General features: G+C 36.3%; 1 protein-coding gene across 1 annotated transcript in view; it reads left to right on the top strand.

The window, feature by feature from the left end:
* The first annotated feature begins 834 nt into the window (after positions 1–834).
* LOC142342687 (uncharacterized) overlaps positions 835–14,847 on the top strand; it is a 59,745-nt gene continuing 45,732 nt past the window's right edge. Inside the window, exon 1 of the mRNA XM_075394177.1 lies at positions 835–2,665. Coding sequence (XP_075250292.1) covers positions 1,474–2,665 — 1,192 coding nt within the window. The 5' untranslated portion in view covers positions 835–1,473. The remainder of the gene's footprint in view (positions 2,666–14,847) is intronic.

Raw genomic sequence — 14,847 nt, 5'->3', positions numbered from 1 at the left:
GCAGCAAAAGGACTATAGTGGCGTGTGTTTGAACGGAAACGTGAAATAAAAAGGCACAGTCCCCCGCGAATTTTGCATTCGAAGGGTATATGTTGAAACGGGCAATAATTATTGGGATTTGATTAAACCGAGCTGCTTCACAAAACACCTAGCCTCCGGGGCAAAGGGGTAATTTATTTTGAAAAAAAAATCAACAAAATGTTAGTTAGAATTTGAAGCAAATTGGCTGGAAAATTTCCGCTGTTTTCTGCTCTGCAGTTTCTGATAAATGCTAAATCCGCTTGAAATGAACTTGAATGGAGACCCAACTCAAAATTCGCGTTTCGTGACTGAAACAACAAAAATGTAATCAGACACAAAACATTCGACCCAGTATTTTGCTTTGGTCCTTTGCTAAAACGGACATTAGGGGAATAAAAAGCCATTACTAAGCGCGGAATCGTACAAAAAAACGCACATCATTTTCCATATATATCCTTTGTTTTTTTCGTAGGTTTAAACAGGTACGATGCTCGAGGCGATTTGGGGAATAAACAAAGGAGAAGAATGCAAAAATTGGGAAAAGGTATTCTTGGCTTTTGCGTTTGAGGGAAAACAAAAGTCTACGTGAAGTAATGGCTTTAGAAGGATAACCGGAAAATGAGGTACATATAATGCAACGAGCTGATTTCCTGGGCTACAAATGGAAAAAGGAAGGGGGGATTGCTACAGAATTTGAATTGACTTACAAATTAAAAATGACCCCCCCCCCCCCCCCCACAGACCAAGAAGCAAGAAGAAAAAAGATAAGAGAAAAGGAAATGTAAACGTGTTAGCTATTTTCCTATTCAGAGGAAAAAGCAAGGATAACAAGAACGGAAAAAAGGATGAATTAAGAAATTGCTGACAAGTTATTCTGAATTCACAGGCTATGTTTGTTTACGTTTTAGCTTTTGGGTGCGATGGGAAAAGACAAGACAAAGGATATAGCGCGTGAAAATAAACAATTCGTAGCTAATTGCCATTTCCTTTTTCTTCCTTGTAAATTTGTGGGCTCGTCTATTATTACATACCAAGCTTGTTTTATTCTTACCAATTTTGGATTTTTCCGAGCGTTAAATTTACCATCTTTTACCCCTGTCTGTAGTAATGAAAATATTCCAATTACCACTCAAACGTTACAACTATTTTGACGTGAGAAATTCACATGACGAAAGTTTATAAAAATATTACAGCTCATTTTCAACAGGTTTATTTGCATTGTAAGATGAAACAAAAACAATGTAAATTACTTATTCCAAACTTAAAATGAGGTCACACGTTGAAAATTGCTGTTTGACTTTTGTCTAAGGGATCGTTGAGTGATAAATATCTCGCTGAGCATGAATTAATTCTTGACATCTCTTCCATTTATCATTTTTGAAGTTACAGGGAATTCTCATATTTATAACTTGTCCGAATGCTGAAAACTGCTTTCTTTAAACATCTCAAATCATGTTTCGGAAAGTTTGGCTGAAAACTTTCGACTTTTTAACCCTGATCATAACAATTTATAAGTTTATAACTATTTCATTTCTAATGTCTAGTACCTTTTACGATATTTTTGGGCGGGCTGCAGTTCTCCAGTGCGCTCGTACTTACAATCGCGACCCCAAAAATTTTTCATTATTTGACCAGCCCGATTTTATCACCAGTCCAAATTTCCCAAAAAATTACTTGCCATCGACAGAATGTGTGTACACTATAAACGTGCCAGAAAATTACAAAATTGTCATAGAATTTTTAGCCTTTGACCTTGAAGAGCCCACCAAATTCGATGTTTGCGAATTCGACAAACTTTCATTGATAATTGATTTGGATGAAACTTATGAGTTTTGCGGTAATCACAGTAAAAACTTAACAAATTTTCTTTTTGTTTTATCGAACCGACAGATAAATCTTAAATTTGAGACGGATGCTTTGAAAGAGTTTAAAGGTTTCAATATATCAGTTTCGTACTTTCCAATAAGTTATTTTTTAAATTATGAATATTTTGTTACGTCGGTTGACAGTGGAATAATTTATAGCCCTAATTCTTTAATTAATCAGCCATTTTTACCTCAAAACTTTCAATGGACCACAAATTTAGAAGTTACAGAAACCAACTGCTTATATTTAGACTTCCGCCCTCTAGCGACCAATGAAACCGAATACTTAATATCGAATGCAAACTTATCACAAGGCGAGACATGCTCAGTGCAATTTTCATATACGACAGAAATTGGAACGCAAATTTCGAATGAAGTTTGTTTTGACGACATGAGTGTCGTAAGTCTAGATGTGTCGCATAGTTTAGTTAAACTATATTTTTCAATTGGAAATTTATCCGAAAGTGCAGCTCAACAAATAAATTTGCCTTCCTTTTCGGTTTTTTACACCATGCATCAAAACTCAGCGTGTATTGACGAGCAAACTGAAAAATTTTCCTTAGCCCAAGTTGGGCTTTGGTTCATAGTTAGCATATCTGCTATATTGATTATATTTGTATTTTCGATTCAAGGTTTTGTCAAACATTGCGTGGAAAGCAGAAAATGTTGCTACAAGTTTAGTAAGAATTCGAGATACGCGACTTCGAGACGAAATAGTGCGTCTGTTGTTACGACGCCCAAATCTACCCGACAAGCCAAGAAAAGTCTGTCGCATCGAGGTAAGATTGCTATTAACTTCTTCGGGGGTTATCTCATTGATCTATCGAGTCTTGCCCCCCATAACCCTCTCTCTCCCCCTGATAATTCAGCTTGTGACTTCCTCTATGTACTTTTTCTTTAAGGAGTGTAATTGTTTTTTTCCCTGGGACTCGAAGCAAGAGATCTGAATAGTTCTTTCCTTGTTACCATCAATCCCAAGTCTTGCATCAATTTAGGGTTTTATGGCTTTTGAAATTATTGCGCGTGTAGATTTTTTGAGGGTGAAATTTATTGGGATAAATTGTATTCTACAAAGTCCCCCATTACACTCATTAACCCAATTCGCACATTTTTGGGCATGTGTGCGTGTGTGTTGACGGGGAGGGGGGAAGGGGGAAGGGGGCGAGGAATTTTTAATGAACTACTGGTACTTAAAGTAATACTTCCTCAAATGAGATTGGTGCTGTGACGCCGGTTTGTTGAGTTAAAACAGTTAATGTATGGAGCATAATGTATCGAAATATGCGCTGAGGATAAAATTATAGCTAAATAAAGGGATAAAGATCAATATCAAGCATTTCAAAGTCATTTTTCATTCTACAATATGAAAAGCTTGGTGAAACTTTGAACCAAATCGGTAAATTCATTGAACTGGGCGCTAATTGTTACATTTGGTATGTTTGAAGTAGAAGAAAAGCACTTTTTTGACCTAAAGTTCAGCAATTTTAGTTTATGAAATTTTGAGTCTCGTTGAGTGGAGTATTATAGAAAAAACACAAATTCTTCAAAAAATCTGTTGTAGACGCCTCAAATCGAAAATCAGAAATAAAAAATGAGATGAACCACATTTTTTTCAAAATTGGAGCTCCGGAAGCGAAAATTTTGTGTTCGCTAGTTTTAGGAAATTTCATCAATAGAAAATTGAAACCAGTTAATAGTAAATTATCCACGACAAGTAAAAACAAAAAGCACAAGACGATTTTGAGTTAAAATTTATTCTTTAATAAAGGGTCGTTACACCTTTAGCTTTTTTAAGGTCTTGTAGATGGTTTGTAAAGTTTTTATACACATTGCTCACGACCTCTGCGTCAATTTCATTCCAAATTTCATACAATTTTTCTTCTAAATTTTCCCAAAAAAGTCTTTGTAATCGTTGCTTCAAAATCGCCCATGAATTTTTAATAGGATTCAGATCTGGACTGTATGCAGGCCATTCCAGTACCTTCCACTCGTTTTCTTGGTAAAAATCGCCAATAATCTTCAATTTATGCACAGGAGCATTACATTGTTGAAAAATAATGTCCAGGAAATGCAATTTTTCTTCGTAATTTTTCAAAATTTCAAAATAACCGACAGCCTTTAGCTTTTTGGACTCTTTAAACGCAATTTCCGTCCATCTGATTGTATTGCACTCCAAAACACCAGTGATCGTTTGTCCAAACTCAAATTTTTTTTGTTTTTTTTCAAGAAATTTTGTTACATTTATTCAAAAAACTCTGGCAGTTCCGTCACTGGAGATGCGCATCCACGTTTCATTATTAAAAACAACTTTCTGCTAAAAAGAGAAAAGCTTCTGGAGCATATTGATGCACCACTTTGAACGAAAAACAGTTGCTTTTTTTCTTCAAACTGACATTTTTTGCAGCATTTCTTGAAAAAACGCAATTTTTTTGAGAATTCGTCTTACTGTACCTCTGGAAATTGTATCGTAGCGAGGTAGCAAGAGAAGGCGTTATAAGTCACTCTAGTGCGCTCCAGTGAGGTTTTGATCATTGAAATCATCGGTAACTATCTTTTTTTCTGATTTTTTTTGACATTTTTATTGGTCTTCGGCTCCATTTTGTTGGCCCAGAAAATATTATTTTTCAAGTAACGTTTGTTTGCATACTGTGCACTGGGTCTCGATTTGAAGTTGAGTTGCTTTTGTGTTTTAGACCATGAAACTTGTTTTCTTGGTAAAAATCGCCACTCGTTTTTTTGGTAAAAATCGCCATTAATCTTCGATTTATGCACAGGAGCATTACCTTGTTGAATAATAACGTCAAGGAAATGCAATTTTTCTTCGTGATTTTTCAAAATTTCCAAATAACCGACAGCTTTTAGCTTTTTGTACTCTTTAAACGCAATTTCCGTCCATCTGATTGTATTGCACCCCAAAACATCAGTGATCGTTTGTCCAAACTCAAATTTTTGTGTTTTTTTTTCAATAAATTTTGTTCCATTTTTTCAAAAAACTCTGGCAATTCCGTCACTGGAGATGCGCAGCCACGTTTCATTATTATAAACAACATTCTGATAAAAAGAGAAAAGCTTCTGGAGCATATTGATGCACCACTTTGAACGAAAAACAGTTGCTTTTCTTCTTCAAACTGACATTTTTTGCAGCTTTTCTTGAAAAAACGCAATTTTTTTTGAGAATTCGTCTTACTGTACCTCTGGAAATTGTATCGTAGCAAGGTAGCAAGAGAAAGCGTTATAAATCACTCTAGTGCGCTCCAGTGAGGTTTTGATCAATAAAATCATCGGTAACTATCTTTTTTTCTGATTTTTTTTTGACATTTTTATTGGTCTTCGGCTCAATTTTTTGGCCCAGAAAATATTATTTTTCAAGTAACGTTTGTATGCATACTGTGCACTGGATCTCGATTTGAAGTTGAGTTGCTTTTGTGTTTTAGACCATGAAACTCGTTTTCTTGGTAAAAATCGCCACTGGTTTTTTTGGTAAAAATCGCCATTAATCTTCGATTTATGCACAGGAGCATTACCTTGTTGAAAAATAACGTCAAGGAAATGCAATTTTTCTTCGTGATTTTTCAAAATTTCCAAATAACCGACAGCTTTTAGCTTTTTGGACTCTTTAAACGCAATTTCCGTCCATCTGATTGTATTGCACCCCAAAACATCAGTGATCGTTTGTCCAAACTCAAATTTTTGTGTTTTTTTTTTCAATAAATTTTGTTCCATTTTTTCAAAAAACTCTAACAATTCCGTCACTGGAGATGCGCAGCCACGTTTCATTATTAAAAACAACATTCTGTTAAAAAGAGAAAAGCTTCTGGAGCATATTGATGCACCACTTTGAACGAAAAACAGTTGCTTTTTTTCTTCAAACTGACATTTTTTGCAGCATTTCTTGAAAAAACGCAATTTTTTTTGAGAATTCGTCTTACTGTACCTCTGGAAATTGTATCGTAGCAAGGTAGCAAGAGAAAGCGTTATAAATCACTCTAGTGCGCTCCAGTGAGGTTTTGATCAATGAAATCATCGGTAACTATCTTTTTTTCTGATTTTTTTTTGACATTTTTGTTGGTCTTCGGCTCAATTTTTTGGCCCAGAAAATATTATTTTTCAAGTAACGTTTGTATGCATACTGTGCACTGGATCTCGATTTGAAGTTGAGTTGCTTTTGTGTTTTAGACCATGAAACTCGTTTTCTTGGTAAAAATCGCCACTGGTTTTTTTGGTAAAAATCGCCATTAATCTTCGATTTATGCACAGGAGCATTACCTTGTTGAAAAATAACGTCAAGGAAATGCAATTTTTCTTCGTGATTTTTCAAAATTTCCAAATAACCGACAGCTTTTAGCTTTTTGGACTCTTTAAACGCAATTTCCGTCCATCTGATTGTATTGCACCCCAAAACATCAGTGATCGTTTGTCCAAACTCAAATTTTTGTGTTTTTTTTTTCAATAAATTTTGTTCCATTTTTTCAAAAAACTCTGACAATTCCGTCACTGGAGATGCGCAGCCACGTTTCATTATTAAAAACAACATTCTGTTAAAAAGAGAAAAGCTTCTGGAGCATATTGATGCACCACTTTGAACGAAAAACAGTTGCTTTTCTTCTTCAAACTGACATTTTTTGCAGCATTTCTTGAAAAAACGCAATGTTTTTTGAGAATTCGTCTTACTGTACCTCTGGAAATTGTATCGTAGCAAGGTAGCAAGAGAAAGCGTTATAAGTCACTCTAGTGCGCTCCAGTGAGGTTTTGATCATTGAATTCATCGGTAAATATCTTTTTTTCTGATTTTTTTTTGACATTTTTATTGGTCTTCGGCTCAATTTTTTGGCCCAGAAAATAATATTTTTCACGTAACGTTCGTATGCATACTGTGCACTGGATCTCGATTTGAAGGTGAGTTGCTTTTGTGTTTTAGACCATGAAACTCGTTTTCTTGGTAAAAATCGTCACTGGTTTTTTTGGTAAAAATCGCCATTAATCTTCGATTTATGCACAGTAGCATTACCTTGTTGAAAAATAACGTCAAGGAAATGCAATTTTTCTTCGTGATTTCTCAAAATTTCCAAATAACCGACAGCTTTTAGCTTTTTGGACTCTTTAAACGCAATTTCCGTCCATCTGATTGTATTGCTCCCCAAAACATCAGTGATCGTTTGTCCAAACTCAAATTTTTGTGTTTTTTTTCAAGAAATTTTGTTCCATTTTTTCAAAAAACTCTGGCAATTCCGTCACTGGAGATGCGCAGCCACGTTTCATTATTAAAAACAACATTCTGTTAAAAAGAGAAAAGCTTCTGGAGCATATTGATGCACCACTTTGAACGAAAAACAGTTGCTTTTCTTCTTCAAACTGACATTTTTTGCAGCATTTCTTGAAAAAACGCAATTTTTTTGAGAATTCGACATTTTTTGCAGCTTTTCTTAAAAAAACGCAATTTTTTGAGAATTCGTCCAGAGAAACTGTACCTCTGGAAATTGTATCGTAGCAAGGTAGCAAGAGAAAGCGTTATGAGCCACTCTAATGCGCTCCCGTGAGGTTTTGATCATTGAAATCATCGGTAACTAACTTTTTTTCTGATTTTTTTTGACATTTTTATTGGTCTTCGGCTCAATTTTTAGGCCCAGAAAATATTATTTTTCAAGTAACGTTTGTATGCATACTGTGCACTGGATCTCGATTTGAAGTTGAGTTGCTTTTGTGTTTTAGACCATGAAACTCGTTTTCTTGGTAAAAATCGCCACTCATTTTTTTGGTAAAAATCGCCATTAATCGTCGATTTATGCACAAGAGCATTACCTTGTTGAAAAATAATTTCCAGGAAATGCAATTTTTCTCCGTAATTTTTCAAAATTTCCAAATAACCGACAACTTTCAGCTTTTTTGGACTCTTTAAACGCAATTTCCGTCAATCTGATTGTATTGCACCCCAAAACATCAGTGATCGTTTGTCCAAACTCAAATTTTTGTGTTTTTTTTTCAAGAAAATTTGTTCTATTTATTCAAAAAACTCTGAAAATTCCGTCACTGGAGATGCGCACGCACGTTTCATTATTAAAAACAACATTCTGATAAAAAGAGAAAAACTTCTGGAGCATATTGATGCACCACTTTGAACGAAAACAGTTGCTTTTCTTCTTTAAACTGACATTTTTTGCAACATTTCTTGAAAAAACGCAATTTTTTGAGAATTCGTCTTACTGTACCTCTGGAAATTGTATCGTAGCAAGAGAAAGCGTTATGAGCCACTCTAATGCGCTCCAGTGAGGTTTTGATCATTGAAATCATCGGTAACTAACATTGTTTCTGATTTTTTTTGAGAATTTTGTTGGTCTTCGGCTCAATTTTTTGGCCCAGAAGCTATCATTTTTCAAGTAACGTTTGTATGCATACTGTGCACTGGATCTGGATTTGAAGTTGAGTTGCTTTTGTGTTTTAGACCATGAAAATCCGACTTCTCGTAGCGTAACAACTTGGCAAACGGTGAAAGAACAGAGCGGTTTAACCATCTTTTCTGTTTAACCGGAGAAAGTTAGAAAGATATTTCTCTTAAACCTTCTAAATTTCACTCTTTTTTTCATGCCTTATCGCAAATCATGATTATGAAGCACGAATCATGCTTTAAAAGCAGCAATCATGATGTACGTAGCTTTTTTGGTTCCATAGTGTACATCAAATTGGCTCAAATTTGACAATTGACGCTTATAATTAAGGGGCATTTTTTTGCTCTCTGCAATTTGCAATTCCTAGATAATACAATATGAAAAATTTATGATTCAACCTTATATTGAATCTGCATCACAAAATTCAACCTGGACTTGAGTGTCAGAGTAATTTATGCCTGAACCATTTAATTCGAAATCAAAGCAGCATTGATAGAGTAGTTGAATGACTAATAATTGTGTCTGCAACAAATGCTGTAATATGAACAGTGGGCTATGTTCATCAAAATGGCCCGGCTAAAAACCAGTAAGTAAAAGTTTATGTTCCAGCTCTGATTTTAACTGACTAACAGATCCGGGAACCAAGAAACGCTATGTTCTGCGGTAAGTTAATATGGCCGTTTTCAAATGCTCAATTTTTGGAAAGATGTTCGAGGGGAAAAATGTGGAAACAGTAACGAATCACCATTTAGAAAAACAATCACGCTTGTAAGGTTTCGAATTTCCTCAGCGCCCCAAAAAAAATTGTAGTAGGGAGGGAACTGCAGCTAAATTTTCCAAACTCGCTTTCCATTGGAGATCTTCGTTGGGTTATGGATTTTCGGAAGCGGAGTAAAAGAAGTTTTTGATTAAGTAGAAAAATTCATTTCTCAAAACGAGAGAATAACAAAAGTGATGTTTTACTGTATATTTTAGAGATTTACAGGACAGATCTCGTTATTAGATCAATATGGTCATTTGATTTTGGGGATGCAAAAGGCTAAAAAAATCAGCTGTTTATATACCCATTATCATTGCGAGAAAGTTAAGATACAAAACTAGTGTTAGCATCATGATTTACACTGGGGTGGTTGAAACGACCAGAAACTGAGTGGCCAGTGCAAGTGAAACTAGTCTTTGCCTCGGACGAAGAGAATATACCCTCGTCAGTCTTCATGATACAGGCTGAAGAAAAGAAAGCTGTTATTCAGTGGGAACGATTCAGTCTCTTTAACAGATAAATGAATACAGTGGCATACGTAGACAGAGCATTGAGCAAACACAAACCAGCAGCACTTGTAGTCAGCATTGAAGAAAGAGAAAAAGCAACAGCAATCATCTTCACAATGCTTCAATGAAAACAATTTGGCTACGAGAAGAATCTGTTAGAGCTGAAGAGCAAATTCCAAAAGGCACCAATATCTTACAATTCTCACCATTTCTAGATGAAGAAGGACTTATTCGTGCCAAAGGCAGAATAGGCAAAAGTCAATTGGACTTTAATGCAAAGCATCAAGTAGTACTTATTGGAAACATAGTGCGGTTGAATTATTCTTGCAAAACGAGGTCAAGGACAATCAAGACGAGGGCACTGAGCATATAAGAAACATTGTTCAGCAGACGACGTGAATCCGAAGCGTACGGAGCGCATCGAGATCAATCAAAAATAATTGTATTACCTGCAGAAAAGTCCTAGCAGAAATGATAACACCAGTAATGGCAGATCTACTCGAAGAGCAGTTAGATGCTTCAATAGCCAATGAAAATATTAGAGCGGACTGCTTTGGCCTTTCCTTGTGAAAATTGGGCGAAGAAACGGAAAGCGATGCTGTTGTCTGATCATATGTCTATGAGAGCGGTTTATATAAAAATGTCACCCAATTTGAACACAGATAGTTACCGCAACGGTGTTATTTGCGGTTTATTGCGGGACATGGCAAAACAAATACAATCATTAGCAAAAACGTGACAAACTTTGTTGGAGCTGAAAAAGAGGTTACTGAGTATGCCGCAGCATGGAACAAAAAAGGGATGGAAGAACATCTAATTCAGCGAAGAAACAGATGGAAAATCAACCCACCCGCAGCACCCCACTGTGGAGAAGTAGAAATGTGGAAAAAGTAACGAATCACCTTTTAGAAAACAAAACACGCTTGTAAGGTTTCGAATTTCCTCAGCGCCCCAAATAAAATTGTAGTTGGTAACTGCAGCTAAATTTTTTAAACTCGCTTTCCATTGGAGATCTGCGTTGGGTTATGGATTTTCGGAAGCGGAGTAAAAAATGTTTTTGATTAAGTAGAAAAATTAATTTCTCAAAACGAGAGAATAAGAAAAATGATGTTTTACTCCAGATTTTAGAGATTTACTGGACAGATCTCGTTATTAGACCAATATGGTCATTTGATTTTGGGGATGCAAAAAGGCTAAAAAAATCAGCTGTTTATATACCCACCATTTCTAGATGAAGAAGGACTTAATCGGGTCAAAGGCAGAATAGGCAAAAGTCAACTGGACTTCAATGCAAAGCATCAAGTAGTACTATATTGGAAAAATAGTGCGGTTGAATTATTCTTGCAAAACGAGGTCAAGGAAAATTAACACGAGGGCACTGAGCATATAAGAAACATTGTTCAGCAGACGACGTGAATCCGAAACGTACGGAGCGCATCGAGATCAATCAAAAATAATTGTATTACCTGCAGAAAAGTCATAGCAGAAATGATAACACCAGTAATGGCAGATCTACTCGAAGAGCAGTTAGATGCTTCAATAGCCAATGAAAATATTAGAACGGACTACTTTGGCCTTTCCTTGTGAAGATTGGGCGAAGAAACGGAAAGCGATGCTGTTGTCTGATCATATGTCTATGAGAGTGGTTTATATAAAAATGTCACCCAAGTTGAACACAGATAGTTACCACAACGGTATTATTTGCGGTTTATTGCGCGACATGGCAAAACAAATACAATCATTAGCAAAAACGTGACAAACTTTGTTGGAGCTGAAAAAGAGGTTACTGAGTATGCCGCAGCATGGAACAAAAAAGGGATGGAAGAACATCTAATTCAGCGAAGAAACAGATGGAAAATCAACCCACCCGCAGCACCCCACTGTGGAGAAGTAGAAATGTGGAAAAAGTAACGAATCACCATTTAGAATAATAATCACGCTTGTAAGGTTTCGAATTTCCTCAGCGCCCCAAATAAAATTGTAGTAGGGAACTGCAGCTAAATTTTCCAAACTCGCTCTCCATTGGAGATCTGCGTTGGGTTATGGATTTTCGGAAGCGGAGAAAAAAATGTTTTAGGTTAAGTAGAAAAATTTATTTCTCACAACGAGAGAATAACAAAAGTGATGTTTTACTGTAGATTTTAGAGATTTACAGGACAGATCTCATTATTAGATCAATATGGTCATTTGATTTTGGGGATGCAAAAAGGCTCAAAAAATCAGCTGTTGATATACTCACCATTTCTAGATGAAGAAGGACTTATTCGGGCCAAAGGCAGAATAGGCAAAAGTCAATTGAACTTCAATGCAAAGCATCAAGTAGTACTATACTGGAAACATAGTGCGGTTGAATTATTCTGGCAAAACGAAGTCAAGGACAATCAACACGAGGGCACTGAGCATATAAGAGACATTGTTCAGCAGACGACGTGAATCCGAAGCGTACGGAGCGCATCGAGATCAATCAAAAATAATTGTATTACCTGCAGAAAAGTCATAGCAGAAATGATAACACCAGTAATGGCAGATCTACTCGAAGAGCAGTTAGATGCTTCAATAGCCAATGAAAATATTAGAGCGGACTGCTTTGGCCTTTCCTTGTGAAAATTGGGCGAAGAAACGGAAAGCGATGCTGTTGTCTGATCATATGTCTATGAGAGCGGTTTATATAAAAATGTCACCCAATTTGAACACAGATAGTTACCGCAACGGTGTTATTTGCGGTTTATTGCGCGACAAGGCATAACAAGTACAATCATTAGCAAAAACGTGACAAACTTTGTTGGAGCTGAAGAAGAGGTTGCTGAGTATGCCGCAGCATGGAACAAAAAAGGGATGGAAGAACATCTAATTCGGCGAAGAAACAGATGGAAAATCAACCCAAACGCAGCACCCCACTGTGGAGAAGTAGAAGAACGGTTGTTCAGAAGTGTAAAGGAAGCACGGTCAGTGTTGGGGAACAGATTAGTCACAGTGGACGTTCTGTCAACAACGTTGTGTGTTGTTGAGCAGACATTGAACACAAGACTGTTGACTCCTGTCAGTTCAAACGCTAATGACTTAGAAGCATTGACTCCCAATCACTTCTTGGTTGGTAACTTCTTACCCTATCTACCATGCGCTGAGGAATTTGTCGATCATCGAAAAGCCTTTCAACAAACGTAAGCAAACCTAAGCAAATTTCACTTAGGACAGATTTAGTGGAACAGATAAGCGAAGATATTATAATCGGGGTCGAGTTACGGAGAACGTCGATGGGTCAGACGGAGTGATTCGGTCAGCGATAGTTCGAACAAACTACGGAGTTTACAAGAGACCAGTAGTAAAGCTCGCACATGTACTACCTGGTAGAAATGTTTTCGTGATGGAACACAGGGCTGGCGATGTTGAGGCTACGCCTCACGCTAAATAAACAAATTGAAGGTCGAATCAAGAAGTGAAGTTAGAATAGCATGACAAGCGAAAATTAATGCTACTTTCTATCACGGCCAAATTGAATTGTTCGTTTTAATTTTTTTTTAGACATAAAGTGAAAATGAAATTCAAAAAGGAAGTGTCTCAACACGACGTAGCAAAACAATATTCCGAATTAACAATATTGCATCAGATTCTTTGCGATTGGTTTGCGAATCAACTTGTTATTGATACGGAAGAATTGACAAAACTTCTACAAGGTTGACAAACTTCCCTTGACATCAAATTTACACTGAAAAGTGACGTTATGTAAAGTTGTCCACATTCTGTTGAAAAATTTGTCCGCAACCAATAAGGGATGCATTTCTGACATGTAAAACCACGTGAGTAGCAGCATAAAAGGAGCTTGAAAAACCACCAAAAATCAGTTGGAACTCGTTAAATTTGTCTTTTTATACTGATATACAGTGCGTGCTGAAGCACTCTTTCTTGAGCGATGAAGTACTACTCGTCTTGTTTCTGTAGATGATATTAGTGATTTTACAGTTCTAACGTAATTTTGACTTAACAAAAAGAAAATTAACTTTGAGATTCTAAATGTTTTCTTCAGAGGAACAAATATCCTAAGAAAGAGAAACCTTGTGCAATGCACATAGTCAGTTGCTCTTGCTTGCTTTAACAATGTCTAATCTATTAAACACTGGTGTTATAGAAACCAAAACAGAGACTTGCTAACCTTAAAGTTGGAAAATTTATTAATGTTGTTCAGTTACATTTACAATATTTCAATGAACACAAAATTTTTGGCTCCAGTCAGTTCAAACGCCAATGACTTAGAAGCATTGACCCCCAATCACTTCTTAGTTGGCAAGTTCTGACCCTATCTACCATGCGCAGAGGAATTTGTCAATCATCGAAAGAACTTTCCACAAAACTAAGCAAACCTAAGCAAATTTTACATAGGACAGATTTCGTGGGACAGATAAGCGAAGGTATTATAATCTGGGTCGAGTTACGGAAAACGTCAATGGGCCAGACGGTGTGATTCGATCAGCGATAGTTCGAGCGAACGACGGATTGCACAAGAGACCAGTAGTAAAGTTCGCACCTGTACTACCTGGTAGAGATGTTTTCGTGATAGAACACAGGGCTGGCGATGTTGAGGCTACGCCTCACGCTAAATAAACAAATTGAAGGTCGAATCAAGGAGTGAAGTTAGAATAGCATGACAAGCGAAAATTAATGCTACTTTCTATCACGGTCAAATTGAATTGTTCATTTTAATTTATATTTTTATACATAAAGGTAAAATGAAATTCAAAAATAAAGTGTCTCAACACGACGTAGCAAAACAATATTCCGAATTAACAATATTGCATCAGATTCTTTGCGATTGGTTTATGAATCAACTTGTTATTGATACGGAAGAATTGACAAAACTTCTACAAGGTTGACAAATTTCCCTTGACATCAAATTTACACTGAAAAGTGACGTTATGTAAAGTTGTCCACATTCTGTTGAAAAATTTGTCCGCAACCAATAAGGGATGCATTTCTGACATGTAAAACCACGTGAGTAGCAGCATAAAAGGAGCTTGAAGAACCACCAAAAATCAGTTGGAACTCGGTAAACTTGTCTTTTTATACTGATATACAGTGCGTGCTGAAGTACTCTTTCTTGAGCGATGAAGTACTACTCGTCTTGTTTCTGTAGATGATATTAGTGATTGTACAGTTCTAACGTAATTTTGACTTAACAAAAAGAAAATTAACTTTGAGATTCTAAATGTTTTCTTCAGAGGAACAAATATCCTAAGAAAGAGAAACCTTGTGCAATGCACATAGTCAGTTGCTCTTGCTTGCTTTAACAATGTCCAATCTATTAAACACTGGTG

The sequence above is a fragment of the Convolutriloba macropyga genome, chromosome 7, assembly GCF_964194025.1.
Source record: "Convolutriloba macropyga chromosome 7, txConMacr16.3, whole genome shotgun sequence".
In the NCBI taxonomy this organism is placed as follows: Eukaryota; Metazoa; Xenacoelomorpha; order Acoela; family Convolutidae; genus Convolutriloba; species Convolutriloba macropyga.
The sequence above is the reverse complement of the archived record's forward strand: the minus strand, read 5'-3'. Positions and strand labels throughout refer to the sequence as shown.